Source organism: Sorex araneus, chromosome 7, assembly GCF_027595985.1.
Source record: "Sorex araneus isolate mSorAra2 chromosome 7, mSorAra2.pri, whole genome shotgun sequence".
NCBI classification, from domain to species: Eukaryota; Metazoa; Chordata; class Mammalia; order Eulipotyphla; family Soricidae; genus Sorex; species Sorex araneus.
The window spans coordinates 13,682,886-13,697,736 of record NC_073308.1 but is presented as its reverse complement, the minus strand read 5'-3'; the positions used below and the strand labels follow the sequence as shown (position 1 = coordinate 13,697,736).

The window sequence follows — 14,851 nt, the reverse complement described above, 5'->3', positions numbered from 1 at the left end:
GGGCTCCCTTAGTGCAGAGCCCCATTCCAGCAGCCTGCACCCTTCCTCCTCGGCCCATGCCCGCACCCTCTCCCCCTAAGAACTGCCTCTGAGCTGTCTCATTTGGGGGTTGACTCCCCAGGGCCTGGTGGGGTGGCCTGGGTGTGGCGGGTGGGTCTGGGGGCCGTCGAGTCAGCCTTGGGGCAACAGGGTCTGGATCTGGATCCTTCTTGAGTTCCTCCTTGTAGCTCAGGAGAAACTACTCCCAGAACACGGGAGTTTGGCCCGAACAGTGGGGCTGCAGCTTACGAGTGGGTGTTCAGTGGCCCTGGGGAGCGGGCACGAGCCCTGGGCTGGCCCCCACTCCTGTGCAGGCTGCGCAGCTCATGGCCCAGCAGCGCCCACCGTCCATGGCACCTCCAGCCCGCAGGGTGTGAGAATCACTTGGGCACCAGGCAACCCTCAGCTGAATCAGAGGAGACCCAGCTTCTCACAGATGCTGAGACAGCAGAGAGAAAAGGAAGAGGTGAGAGCAGAGGGAGTGATGGCACAGCGGGGAGGGCGTTTGCCAGGTGCACCCCGGCATCCCACATGGTCCCCGAGCACCGCCAGGAGTAATTCCTGAGTGCAGAGTCAGGAGTGAGCCCTAGCATCACCGGGTGTGACCACTCCTGCAGAAAAAAAAAAAAAAGAAGAAGAAAAAAAAGGAAGGAAAAGGAAGAAAGAAAAAGAAAAGAAAAAGAAAAGAAAGGGGGCAGGAAGCTGCAGAGACACAGAGACATGCGTCTGGACCTTGAACCAGGCCGATCTCATTCGGTGCCTCAGACGGGAGCAGGCGTCGTCCCTCCCCTGCCCTCAAGGAATCCCAGTGGCTGCAAACCTCCAGAACCCAGTGAGAAGCCCAGGTACCGGGCACCAGTGCCGACAAACTCCAGTTCTCAAGGAACGGGGATGGGCGGGTCCTTCCCGTCTCCCTGCCCCTATGGGACCCGGGCTGTCTCGCCCACGAACTGCCCCCCAGCCCCCCCGCCCCGTGCCATTTAAGCGCATTAACAGCCATGATCCAGAGACACAGCAAAGAATCTCTGATCCGAGCAGCTCGCTGCAGAGGTTTCTCCAGACCCTACTTATCTAAAATTTTAGAATTCCAGGAGTGCACAGCTGCATGGTATCTCTTGCAATTCCTAACAAGCAATATAAAATACATTATCTAACATCTGCCTGTGGGCAGGCTTGAGTGGTGGCGGGGAAATTCAAAATAATGGTGGTGGGAAGTTGTAATGGTGGTGGGACTGGTTGTTGAAATATTGAATGTAATCAATTATTGTGAACAACTTTATGAAAATATTTTTTTTTAAAAAAAGAAGAAAGGGAGCAGGAAACCGAGCCTCCCTCTGTTTTATCAGAATCTCGATCTCGGGACCAGAGAGATAGATTGTCCAGTGGGGAAGGCACTTGCCTTGCATGAGCCCATTGAATCTCCAGCATCCCATACGGTCCCTGAGCACTGCCAGGAGTGATTCCTGAGTGCAGAGCCAGGAGTAACCCCTAAGCATCGCCAGGTGTGGCCTCCAAAACAAAAGCAAGCAAATTAAAAACCCCAGAATCTTAGCCTCTAATGCCTGAAGACAAGACGTTCCTCAATGGGGGAGTCCCCACCCTTATTACTAGCCTTAGCTTTTGGTTTGGGGGAGGGGCACCTCCCCAGCAGTGCTCATCAGGACCACAGTGCACAGGGCTCAGAGCCCAACGTGTGTTCCAGGAGTGTTGCTTTTGCACGGACAGGGCCCTGGGTTCAGTCCCTGGCACTCGTCAAAGCAAAAGCAAAACAACCATGCTCCAAGCACCTAGCCCTGTACACGCTTTTTTTTTTTTTATTTTTGGGTCACACCTGCAATTATACAATTGCAGTGCTCAGGGGACCATATGGGATGCTGGGAATCGAACCTGGATCAGCTGCGTGCAAGGCAAACGCCCTACCTGCTGTGCTATTGCTCCAGCCCCTCTATACACTGAGATGCCATTAAGAAGTGTGTAGAGGGGCTGGAGCAATAGCACAGCGAGTGCTCGTTGCTAGAAGCAAACACACAGAATCCAGGGATGTGTGTGTGTGTGTGTGTGTGTGTGTGTGTGTGTGTGTGTGTGTGTCGAGGGGGGGTTTCCCACCTGGCAGAGCTCAGGGCTGAGGACTTGGTGGATCCAATGCCCATAATTCTGGCACCAAAGTGGATTCATTCCTTTGCTAGTGGGTTCTGAGGACTCAGCTGTGCGGGTTGGAAAGATAGTACAGCGGGGAAGGCACTGGCCTTGCATGTGGCCAGATTCAATCTCTGCATTCACAGGTCCCCGAGCACCACCAGGAGTGATCCCTGAGCACAGAGCCAGGAGCCTGAGCATGACGTGTATGACATCATTCACCTTGTGTCTGTCTCTCTGATCTTCAGAATCTCATGTCCTAGTGTCCCCTAGGTGTGATGACCTGGTCTTGTCCCTCTGCTTCATCACCTTCAGCATGTCTGTTCCTCACCTGGACTGTCTGACTTGTCACCGCCAGGGCATGCGGGCCCCGTCACCTGTGTCCCTGTGCTGGAGCTTACCAGCTGTGCCCCAGAGACCCCGTCACTGGCTTTCCTTAGTGTCACAGCAATGTGCGCACATGCGTGGGAGAAGGCGAGGGAGAGGGAAGGGGCAGGGTGGGGGGACAGTTCCTGCTACCACGTTTCTTAGTTTTTTTAATTGAATCACCCTGAGACACACAAAGTTGCTCATGATTGAGTTTGGGTCATACGATCTTCCAACACCTGTGCCCTCACCAGTCGCATTTCCACCACCAAGGCCCCGGGTTCCCCCCCACACTACTCCCACCTGTCTCTATGACAGAAACTTCTGTCTCTGTCCCTGTCTCTGCCTGTCTCTGTCTGTCTGTCTCTCTCTCTATCTCTCTCTGTCTCTGTCTGTCTGTCTCTCTCTCCCCTTTCCTTATTGGTATTGTGGTTTGCAATATTTATGGTTGTATTGAAACTATTATTTATTTTTATTGGATGCTGACACTGGCAAGGGTCCCAGGGTGACTTGTAAAAATCTTATCAGGCCATAAATCCTGTGTCCACAGGTGGGCTTTTAACAGCCTTAGGACTAGTTGGTTTTATTACTTCTCAGGAATTCACTGCCTTAGGGGGCCCTTCTCTATCGACCTGCCTGCCTGCTTTGACACCTCTCAGGTGGGTGAGATTAAAGTGACCCATTAGGGGGCCAGAGAGATGGTACAGCAGATGGTACACTGGCCTTTGTAAACAGCTGACCCGCATGGTCCCTCAGTACTTCTAGGAGTAACACTTGAGCATCACCTGGTATGGCCCAAAAATACAAACAAAAACCAAACCCTTCCCCTGGCTCTCTCGTGCTCAGGCCTCTTAGACCACTGTCACTTCCTAGACCAGAGACAGACGCAGACACTGGCGCCAGGTCAAGTCCTGGCCCATCCCCAGCCATCCCTGGGGCCCAGGGGCCCGGCAGCCTCCAACATCTCGGTCCTGTGGGGCCTCGAGCTAATGAGGCCGGCAGCAGGGTGTGATTCCGGGGGGCCAGGCCCGCCCTCCGGGACAGCACAGCTGCCGCCGCCCTCTCGGCTCTGCTCCCACCTCCCGCCTGAATCCTGTCCTGTGGTGAGAACCGGAAGGGCCAGCACTGCCCAGTGCCCTCTTCTGGCTCCTGTGCAGGCTTCACAGCAGGTGAGTCTCCAAGGTTCCTGCCGCAGGGGAGCTGATGGGGGTGGATGGTGGGACTGGGCAGACGGGGCTCAGACTACAGATGAGAGGCAGGAGTGAGGGTCGGGTCACGATACTCATGAACAGGGCTTCTGGGAACCGGGCATGGCCAGGCAGGGCCCCACTGGGTGCCAGGCACCCTCTGCCCTGAGGGTTTGGTGCTTAGTCTTAGTTTTGTTTGGCACCTACTGTGCCCAGGAGCTGTTCCTGGCTCTGTGTCCAGGGGTCATTCCCTATGCGGCTCGGGGGATGGACCCAGGGCCAGGGCTCACCCCCCCCCAGCATCTCTCCCACCCCATATCACCTGCTTGGCCCCCATCAGTCCCAGGAAAGGTGGGGGCTGCTGTTACCCCCCAGTACCCACAAAGCAGAAGTGAAGTTACAGAACTTGTTTTGTGTGTGTGTGTGTGTGTGTGTGTGTGTGTGTGTGTGTGTGTGCAGTTAGACTTCAGCTTTTCCAACTGTGGGAGACAACCCCACATGGACTGAGTGTGGGGACATGTGAAAATTTGTGAAATTTTAACAGTGAACAGTTTTTAAACCTTTTCTAGAACAACGACCAAAACTGAATTCAAACTCGGACAGGCAATGAGTCCCAAAGTGTTTCTGGCAGAGCTTGCCTGGCTGTGTTTCTCAGGTGTCACGGGTGGTAAAGGGTTTTAAGAAGCCCTGGGCCAGGCTGGTGCCACTCACAAAGCCAGCAGGCGGTGGACAGGGTCAGATTGGGCCCCAGTATCCTCAAAGCAGAAGTGAAGTTACAGAACTTGTTTTGTGTGTGTGTGTGTGTGTGTGTGTGTGTGTGTGTGTGTGTGTGTGTGTGTTGGGTTCACACCCAGCGCTGCTCAGGGCTTGCTCCTTACTCTGCACTCAGAAATCACTCCTGGCAGTGCTCAGGGCCATTAGGGATGCCGGGGGTTGATCCCAGATCAGCTGCATGTAAGGTGAACGCCCTGCCCGCTGTACCATCGCTCTGGCCCCAAAGCCACAGACCTTGGGACAGGATGATGTGGGGTGTGGACCCCGAGGAGGAGAGGTGCCGGAGCCCCTGCCTCTCCCCACGTCTCACCTCTTCTGCAGCGAAGCTTCCAGCTCTGGCTGGGTCTGCTCTGTGCTTCCAGGTGTGCCCAAGCCCAGGGGAGCCAAGTCCTGCTGAGGGGTGAACTGGATTCTGTCCTCCAGACTTTCAGGGAGACCAGGCCTGGGGACCCCTCAGGGGGCCGGGGTGGGGGGAGGCCTGTGAGAACCGCCTTCCCAGTGAACTTGGACATCAGACACACGGGTCTCCTAGGCGGGGTGTCTATTGATCAGCGTTCATTTGAACTCCCTGAAGAAATCTTATCAATCAAAAAGGCCAAATCAAAACATGCAGTGGACGAGGGTCCCAAGGGACAGAACAGGAATCCCGTTGCCTTGCATGTCACCCACCTGCAGTGCCCCATATGGCCCCCGAGCCCTCCAGGAGAGATCGCTGAGCACAGAGCCGTGGTCAGCCCCAAACCCAAGTTCCCCAGGGTCCCCCTGCAGGACAGCCCCTGCTGACATTCGTCTCCCGGAGACTGATGGACACCGATCACTTAGCCAAGGTCAGGGGCTGCTGCGGGCCCAGGGTGCGGCCATGTAGCCCAGTGTGCACGGTGGGACGGGGAGGCAGCAGGCGGGAGCGGATGCTAATGGTCACGTGTGCCCGCAGGAGCATGGGCCCGGGGCCAGAGCTCAACGCCACAGCACCCCCGGGGGCGGGGCCAGCCCTGCGCCTGGCCTTGGCGGCTGCCTGCGGCCTCATCCTGCTGGTGGGGTTCACAGCCAACGGGCTCATGCTGCTGGTGGTGGGCCGGGGCCCGCGCGGCCCTGTCCGCCCACTGCTGGCCCTGACCAACAGCCTGATGGTGAACATCACGCTGTCCGACCTGCTCTTCCTGGCCTGTGTGGTGCCCGTGCAGCTGCTCAGCTTCCTGCGCGCTGGCTGGTGGCTGGGCCCGGCGCTGTGCACGGCCAGCCAGGCCGCCAACACCGCCACCATGTTCTGCACCTTCTACAGCATGGTGGCCACGGCCCTGCTGCGCCACGCCGCCGTGGCCCGGCCCCCCGCGGCCCTCCCTGCCGGCCCGGCCGCCCGCCTGCTGCTCTGTGGGGCCATGTGGGCCCTGGGGCTGGCGGCCTCACTGCCCAACTGGCTGTTCCAGGGGCTGGCGGGGGCCGGGCCGGGGGCGCTGGCCTGCCTGCTGCTGCGCAGCCCCCCCCAGACGTCCTGCTACTTCGCCCTGCTGGGGGCGCTGGCCTTCCTGCCCTGCGCGCTAGGCCTCGGCTGCTCCTTCAGCCACGTGGGCTGGCTGCTGAGGACGCAGCCCCGGGGGCCCACGGGGGAGAGCGTCCGGGAGCATCGCGAGAACACAGGGCTCATGCTCACCGTGCTGGGGGTCTTCGTGCTGATGTGGGGCCCCTGCTCTGTGCTGGGCTACCTGTCAGCCGTGGGGGCCCTGCCTGACACCCTGGGGGTCTTTGTGGCCTCCAGCCTCTGCACCATCCTGGCCTACTCCAACTGTGCCGTCAGCCCCATCCTCTGCTTCTACCTCTCCCGCCCCTTCCGAGCAGGCCTCCAGGACCTCCTCCGCCTGCCGAGGGCTCCCAGGCCCCCTGGGGGCGGCAGGGTCGCTGCCGTGGGGAGAGAGCACGTCCTGCCTGGCCTCGGGGCTATGGCGGGGCCTGAGGAGACAGCCTAAGGCGGGGTGTAGCTGGAGAGACATGGGGGGCCTTAGAGAGACCAGCACCCAGGTCCCGGTGAGACTGGCGGAAATCCTGAGGCCGTAGGCACTGCATGGACCATGGGATGATAATTCTGTGGAAGCACTGCCTTGTGAATTTGCGGCTATTTTAGTTTTGTCTTTGCTGTAAACTTGTAGCATTAAACAATCATTGTTCATAGGCTTTCTTTGAAAAACAATTAGCTGCTCCTGATGAAAGCAGCTATTGGCCTTTTTCCTCTTTGAACTTTGAAGCTAGTGCATTGGGTAAATGCACCTTACCCCGACCCTCTTTGTAATGCTGTATTATTAATGTAGTAAATAGTACTGGTTCTGTAATTTTCCCTGATAATGTTCTTCCCTGACTTTTTAAATATGTATTCTTACCCCTCCCAAGTTTCGTACTTGACTGTATTATTAGTTTTTAAATGTTTTGCCCTGTTTCTCTTCAACATTTACGTACATAAACTAATCTTAGCCGATACTGTACATAGCTGTTTGAAATGCCAGAATGACTTCTGATGACTCCAAGCTTTTCCAAAATACATTCTCTGGGATTAGCCATTTAACTAATATTACTGGTCAACACGTTTTTTAAAAAACAGAATTTGTCCATTGTCTGTTTTTCTTTTGGTTTATATTTGCACTTGTCTGTTTGACTTGTGTGTTATTAGCATGATCGGTAAAAGTCACTCTGAGTTTAAAAAAAAGGAAAAGAAGTACTGAGGTCCAGGGGACAGGCCCGAGCCACCAGCTCCTCTGACGGGGTCATTCTTGCTCAGTTTCCTTGCCAAGCGAATGGGACCACGGCGGCGACGCCCCCTCCTCCCTGGGGTCCCTAGAGAAGAGCCCCCAGAGCCCAGCGCCTGTGCGAGGCTGCTCTTGGCTCTGAGCAGCACTCGTGAGCACTGAATTTGGATTCATTCAAGGCCCCGGGGCAAGTGAACAAGAGGCACTGCCGAGGCAGAAGGAAGGGGGTGGAGGAAGAATGTGGGGGCTGAAGGCTGGGGGGTGCCGCTGGCCCCGAAGCGTTTCCTGCCTGCCTCTCCCTTCTCCTGGCCCCACCAACCACACCCTCCAGCCACGAGAGAGCCTACAGCGCGCAGAGGGGAGGAGCTGTGCCTCCTGAGCCTCGCGCCCCGCATGCGGCATCGGGGTCTCTCTCCTCTCCGAAGAACCAGGCCAGGAGTGGCCTCTCCCGCCTCCTCTGGGAAGCCCCAAGTCCTTGACCTTCCCTCTGGCCTCCTGAACACACACACGTGCTGTCCTAGAGCCAGGGGATCACCTGTCCCAAGACACAGCCACCCACACATGTACACACACATGTGCACATGCACACACATCCACATAAAGATGCACACTTGCACAATACTCATACATATCCCCACACCCATACATATCCATATACACACACACTTAGACATACACATACACACACGCCCACATGCACACATATACATGGCACACCCATACACACGCTCACACACACACTCACACACACATACACGCAGATTTACAGACTCCCACATACACATATACCCATGAACACCCTCACACACAAACACACATGCACACACATCTCCCACAGTAACACCCACATGCACACACATATACACAGACACACACACACACGCACACGCACCCAGAGACACAGGCCGCCAAGGGCCCTGAATGACGCTCTGCAAAGGCCTCTGTGGAGACTCTGTCCCCAAATGGGGCCGGAGCCCAGTGCAGACACGTGAAGACTCTGGGCCTTGGGCCCGCTCCCCTGCAGGTGGGCATTTCCTGCCAGTCTTCCACAGGAGCCCTCAGTGGGGCCCCGCAGCTCCCAGGAACTTCCCTGCCTTGTGCAGGACACACCCTGTTTCCGCTTAGGGTGTATCGGGGCGTGTCAGCCAGCGCCCGGTGACAGGCGGGTGTGAGTCAGCTGGATTCACATGGGATCATCAGAGGCGAACCAGCCCCACGCCCGGCACCCCAGCCCTGGCCTCCCCGAGCTGGCCTGCGGGGGGCTGGGGTGGAGGTGGCCCTCTCCCTGGCAGCCAGTGGGAAGCCACAAGGACTTCCACGTGAAGGGAACGGTGTCCTGCAGGCCCTGGGCCTGTCGCGCACTTGTCACCACTCGCATGGCCGCTCCCCGATGCTGCAAGGGGGCAGAGATGACCCAGGGGCCGCGGCACGGACGTGACTGTGCCCGCCGACCCCAGCCCCTCCTGCAGGCCCCCGGAAGGACAGCCATACGTCTGAGGAGAGGCCTGGGTGAGGCTGTGTCCCCACCGGGAGGGTCTGGCCATGCCTCCCACGCGTCCACGGCCGGCGTGGCTCTAAGAGCATTCTGACTGTGGCTTTTGTGTCCGCTCTCATCTTGGGGCCAACTCCCAACGCAGTGGGCAGGAGTTTCTCCCAGCTCGCAGGCTGTGAGCTGTCTCTCCAGACCACATTCTGGAATCTTCACCTACCTGCTCCCAGCTCCTGTTTTCTCCCGCTCCTATCAAATACCCAAACACCCCCCCACCCTGGCCTCAGGGCCTTTGCACTCACTGCTCCTCCCCGAGGGACCAGACAGGCCTCCTTCTCTCCATCTCAGCCGGCTGCAACATTCCTGTCTCAGGCCCTCCCTGGCCATCTCCTCTAACGCTGCACCTGTCACTCTCATCCCGCGTCCTGTTTTCCTCTGCACCTCTGTGCTTCGGTGATTCTGCCCCCTCTCTGTCCCCTGGTCTCCTCCGTGTGTTAGTCGTGAGCTCCCCGTGGACACAGGGTGCTCCCCTGCTTGTGGCTGCATCTCCAGTGCCAAGCAGGGCACTGCCAAGCATGGCCTTGCTCAGTGAATTCCCGGACTGAAGAATGAAGGGAGAGAACTTGGGCTCTGTCAGTCGCATCTGTGCTCCTCCCGAGAGCAGAAAGGAAACAGGCGCTTGTTTAGTAAAAGAACCAGATGTACTTGTTTAAGGCAACTTTCACACAGAGACTGTCTCGGAGACGCGCACAGGACCGCACTGTGGGACATGGCCACCATCATGCAGGGGGGCATGCGGCCGGGGGGGGGGGGCGGGCTGACATGCTTGACCTGCTCCCAAGGGGACAGGGAGGGGCGTCCGGTGGGCCCCGGGCAAGGTCTCCCACCCGCCTCTCCACAGCAGGACAGGAGCCTGAGGTAAAGGACCAGGGTGTGACAGGGCGACCGAGGCAGGGTGGCCTGGGCGGGGAGCAGCTGGGGCAGCCGAGGCGAGCGAGAGCCGGGCGTGGACCATGGAAACTGAGCCCCAAGGCTGGGACGTCCCGCAGCAGGTGCAGGAGGAGGAGGGACTGGCCCCTTGTGGCCAGCTGGCCTGGCCTCTGTGGGCACCTGGCCCTGGGGGAGGCAGCTGTCTGGCCATGGCATCCAGCCTGGAGGCGCCCACAGATCCAGGGTCCAAGGGGTGCCGACCTCCTCACCGCCTGCCACACGGCCCACTGGGAGCAGCATGGGCAGAAAGTGGGGTGCCCAGTCCGGGAAGAGCCACAGGAGGCGAGAGGGAGACCCCTGGACGCCCAGAGGTCAACAGCCACTTCCCGGCGGGCTGGACCGGGGAGTCGGGATGCGGAGAGATGTTTGGAAGCCCACCTCCACCACCAGTGGGGACGCGCGGGGGGGTCCGGGGGGCGCGGGGCCGTAAGGGGTCCCTCCGCACCCCTGCTCAGACGCTCGCGTGCTGCGGGGAGGCAGGGGACTGCGGCGGGGAGGCGGGGGCTGCGGGTGGGGGCCGAGGGCGGATGCCCTGCGCCTTCATGTAGGACACCAGCTGGTCGGGGATCTCGGCCAGCACGTCGCGGGCCAGGCGCGCCATGCTCAGCACGTGGTTGCCGGTGCGGTCCACGTAGTCCCGGAAGGGCACAAACTGGCGGGAGGGGCAGGGTCAGGCGGGCTGCTGCGGCCCTGAGGGAAGGACCAGATGCTGCTTCCCGCGCACACACGTCCGAGCAGGACACACGCGCCCTGGGCAAGTCCAGCAGCTGGCACGTCCGTCCCCCAGAAGGCGACCTGGCAGCCCCTGCCCCCCGCCCTTCCCTCCCTGCTCCCACTGAGTCTCCCCACGCCCTGTGCTCACTTCTGCTCCCACGTGCTCACAGACAAGAGATGTGCTCCCCAGCCACCACTGCCCTGGTTTCTGGACCCCTCCTGATGGAGACGGAAAACAGCACCCCAGTAGCCCTCCTGAGCCCCACCTTAAAGCCAGGGCCATGGAGAATATCTCTGAAAACGAGGCACTGTGGGAGTCAGAGAGAGAGCACAGCAGGGAGGGCACTGGCCTGGCAGTGGCGGGCCTGGGTTTGACCCCTAGCACTGCCTGTGGCCCCCTGAGCCCGCAGGAGGAAGTTGAGCACCAACAGGTGTGGCCAGCTCCCACTGGCCCCCACCACCGCCATAAAAAGGCTGGGTGCTGCCCCGGGCAGGTCCCCTGAGACGTAAGGAGACCCCTGGCAAGGGCTGGGAGTGGCCCAACTGCTAGCGGGGGAGGGGTAGCCCCCAAATGAAAACACTAAAGACTGGTGTCCCGCCCAGCAGTGCTCCCCAAAGCCAGTGTGCAGGGCCCGGGGCCACACAGCCCCCACACAGCAGACACCGACTCCCACAGGCCCTCGGAAACCCCCAGCGCGCAGGGGCTGACCAGCAGGAGCAGGGGACAAGCCGGCTGAGGTGGTCGCAGGTATGTGTGGACAGAGGCCCTGTCGGGGCGGCTCAGCCCCGCCAGAGGGTTAGGGTGCTGATCAGGGGTCCGGAAAGCCGCTCTTGGCTGTGCTTCTGCCGTGAGGGGACCCGGCAGGAACTCAGGAGGCGCATGGCCGTGGACAGGGCCCAGACAGAACGTGGCCCCAGATGGACTCTGGGGGCCGGGCCCCAGGGACAAAAGGCATGAGACCAGAGGGCGGGGACTTACCTGGACAATGTCCCGCTCGGCCAGCTTCCCCCGGGAGGACACCCGCACATCGTCGCCGTCCAGCTCCACCATGGCTGTGGGGGGTGGACAGAGGCTCAGCCTCGACTGCAGCCCAGCGAACCTGCCCGTCCAGCCGGGGCACCTGCCCAGGACCCCCGCCCCACGCCCGCCTGCACCCAGGGCCTGACACTCACCATCAAACTCGGCCTGGCCCACACCGACGATGATGATGGACATGGGGAGTTTGGCCGCCTGGGGACAGCGGGAATTGGGGGGTCGCCCAGTCAGGGCAAGTGAGATGAAGGGAGCCCTCGAAGGAGCAGGAGGGGGTCCAGAAGGAGGGCAGGAGAGGCAGAGAGAGGCAGGGAGGGGAGCCGGCTCCAGGCTTCCAGGGAAGCCAGGGTGCGGTGCAAAGGGTCTCTCTCCTCTCTCCCTCTGCCCCTCCCTGCCCACAGGCTTCCCTCCCCCCTCCAGACCCAGCAGGAGCCAGGAGTGGGGTCCGCCCGCTCACGTTCACGATAGCCTCCTTGGTCTGCGCCATGTCCGAGATGACCCCATCAGTGATGATCAGGAGCACGGAGTACTGGGAGCCATCCTGCACGGTGGCCGCGTTCCTGGGAGGTGGGCGGGGGCTGTGGGTGGGGGCCACTGCTGCCCTTCTCTCCACTCACCCTCCAGGCCTGGGACACTTGGGGGGTGCCCTGGGACGTGAGTCAATGGGGGAGCCGCTTGGCCCAGCCACCCCCCCATCACCGCTGGGGAAGCCCCGCTGTGGGCTAGTGGGCTCACCTGGCCACGTGGGTGACCACCGGGGCGAAGTTGGTGGGGCCATAGAGCTGCACGGTGCGCAGGCTGCGGTGGTACGCCTCCAGGATGCCGTCGATGCCGCAGCACGAGGGGTTCTCCTGGTTGCCATTCTGGGGGCACGGGCAGGGTGGCGCTGGGCCCGGGCAGGGGAGCAGTGCCCGCAGGCCTTGCCTGCTCCGGACACATCTCTGGGGGGTGGGGGGCGCAAGAGGGAGCCCGAGACCCAGCACGGAGGGAGCATGTGGCGGGGCCCGGTGTGGAACCTGCTCTCCGCCCCATGTCATGGGGCCCCCAACAGGCTGCACCCCAAGATAAGGGCGGCTGGGGACCAGCTGGCAGGGACCTCCTTCCTGGGCTGCTGCAGACTGGGGGTAGGCTGGGGGCAGGTTCCGACACCCCCCCATGTCCGGGGACTCGCCCAGCCCGGGTGCCCTACCAGGGGGAACTCGTGGGACACCCGGCCGTCGGGGGGCAGCTTGGCGCCGAAGCCCAGGGCGGGGAACATCTTGTCGCTGTCATAGTGCTGGATGATCTCCCCGACGGCCGTCAGTGCCAGCGCGTAGGCGTTCAGCTGGTAGGGGCTCATGTAGTGCAGCGAGGTGGACTGCGATGGGTTCCCTGCAGCAGGCACGGCGCCCGCCCCCTCAGCTCCCCTGCTCGCACCGGACGCCATGCAGGGCTCTTGTTCTCCCCCCTCTCCTCTCTCTCCTTGTCTCTCTCCCTCCCTCTCTCTTCCCTCCATCTCCCGCTCCCTCTCTCTCCTTACCCCTCTCCCCTTCTCTCTCCCTGCCCCTCTCTCCCCCACTCCCTCCCTCTCTCTTCCTCTCCCTCTCTCTTCCTCCCTCTCCCCCTCCCTCTCTCATCCTCTCTCCCCTTCTCTCTCCACTTCCGTGCTCTGCCCCAGCCTCTTCTCCTGGCTGTGCTCAGGTCATATGGGATGCGGGGACCAAACCCAGATTGGCTGCAGGCAAGGCAAGTGCCCTCCCCACTGTGCTCTCTCCGGCCCAGCAGCCCCTCCCGCTCACCACTGACCTGTCTCTGCATCTGCCCTTGGGTGCCACGTTCCCTCCTGCACACCAGCCCCTGCGCCCGCCAGGCCCCCACACTGCTGTGCCCCTCCTTGGCCCCTGGCGGCTCTGCCCCATGTCCCTGCTCTGACATTCCCCTCGCGAGGCCGGGGCAGTGGTTGCTTCCTGGCTGGGGACCATGCCCAGGTGTCCCAGAGACAACACCCTCGCCTCGTGGGTTCTCGCCTCAAGGGGCACCTCGGTGGGCACCTTCCTGAGCCCCCGCCCACACCTCTTGTCCTGTACCGTCCTGTCTCGTCAGAGGCCGGGGGCCCAGTCCACCAGCCCCCTCAGCTCCTCCCGGTGACGGTGCTCGCCTCAGTCTCACCCACCACCTGGAAGACGCTTCAACAGGCCCTAGGGACCTTCCTTCCTAAGTGTCCTCACTGCCACCTAGCTAAGGCACGCACACACACACACACACACACACACACACACACACACACTCGGACATATGCACACATTCACATGCACACACGCACATGCACACACACACACTCACACACATGCAAACACACACGCACATGCACACATGCACACATGTACATGCATGCATAAGCACACACGCATGCACACATGCACATGTGCACACATGCACACACACACTTGCGCACGCACACACACTCTACAGCACAAGGCTCTGAAGCCCCAGTGGGCCCTGGGACCCCCCTAGAGAGCAGGAGACCCAGCTTTGGTCATACTGGTGGGGTTCTGGCCTCACAGAGCACCGGGGTGGGGCTTCCCCTCCCTGTCTCCCGGACCCCAGGCCTGACTCTGTCCTCACCTCGCAGACTCAGGGGCTGGTCCCTGGGCACAGAGTGGCTCTGTCCTGTCTCCCAGGAAACCGGGACTCTGGGAATGAAGCCCAGGGCCAGATTTGCCAGTGGCGGTGGCTGAGTCTGGAGACACAACTGTGACCCTGTGGCCATGGCCCCTGGTGGGAAGGCTGAGCGGGGGCCGAGTGCCCTTCCCTTCGTCCCACTCACCGTTGGAGGCTGTGAAGTCGATGGCCACCGTGAAGTTGATCTGGGTCCTAGAGAGAAGGGCAGGCCATCACCCCACGGAGGGGCAAGGCCTCCCCCCCCCGCACCCCACCCCCGCTGCGTGTGGACTCTGGTGAGTCCTTCCGACTCGTGACCCCTGGCTCCCCGCAGACGGCCTGACCCCCTGAGCTGCAGCGAACGCCCAGATCTGGCTGGCGGCACGTGGCTTCCTTCCTCCTGCCCCTTGCACGGGCAAGGAGCGTCTCAGCCCCCTGGCTCAGAGCTGGAGTCAGGTTCCAGCTCAAGCCTCGGTTGGCCCAAAGCAGAGCGATGAAGGCCCGTGGGACCCCACTGCGCAGCTCTGCCAGGAGCGTGTCCCGCAGGGCCCAGGCCAGGCCAGGAGGCGCAAGGGGGCCCCAGGGTAGCAGCCTGAGACCACCCCGTCCTGTGTGTAGGGGCCTACACCCTGCTGTGTGAGAATCCTGACGGGGGACACAACAGGAGAAAAACCAACCCATGACCCCCCCGCCTGGCATGGGCCGACCGAGCCTCTTCTTTCCGTGTTTCAGAGCCACACCTGCCAGT

At 60.9% G+C, this 14,851-nt stretch overlaps 2 protein-coding genes across 7 annotated transcripts in view; one reads left to right on the top strand and one right to left on the bottom strand.

Annotated features, from left to right (window-relative positions):
• The first annotated feature begins 5,440 nt into the window (after positions 1 to 5,440).
• LOC129406579 (allatostatin-A receptor-like) lies at positions 5,441 to 6,466 on the top strand. The gene has a single exon (XM_055144747.1). The coding sequence runs from the start codon at positions 5,441 to 5,443 to the stop codon at positions 6,464 to 6,466; it is 1,026 nt and encodes a 341-aa protein (XP_055000722.1).
• A 2,945-nt stretch (positions 6,467 to 9,411) lies between these two features.
• CPNE5 (copine 5) overlaps positions 9,412 to 14,851 on the bottom strand; it is an 85,091-nt gene continuing 79,651 nt past the window's right edge. For 5 of the 6 annotated variants that reach the window (XM_055144497.1, XM_055144498.1, XM_055144499.1 and 2 more), the window contains 7 exons: positions 14,270 to 14,316; positions 12,653 to 12,834; positions 12,199 to 12,326; positions 11,921 to 12,023; positions 11,604 to 11,661; positions 11,410 to 11,483; positions 9,412 to 10,368 (listed from right to left, as the gene is read on the bottom strand). In XM_055144497.1, coding sequence (XP_055000472.1) covers positions 10,168 to 10,368; positions 11,410 to 11,483; positions 11,604 to 11,661; positions 11,921 to 12,023; positions 12,199 to 12,326; positions 12,653 to 12,834; positions 14,270 to 14,316 — 793 coding nt within the window. In that variant the 3' untranslated portion in view covers positions 9,412 to 10,167. Of the gene's footprint in view, positions 10,407 to 11,409; positions 11,484 to 11,603; positions 11,662 to 11,920; positions 12,024 to 12,198; positions 12,327 to 12,652; positions 12,835 to 14,269; positions 14,317 to 14,851 lie in introns of all 6 variants that reach the window. The other variant, XM_055144500.1, reaches the window with a different exon arrangement.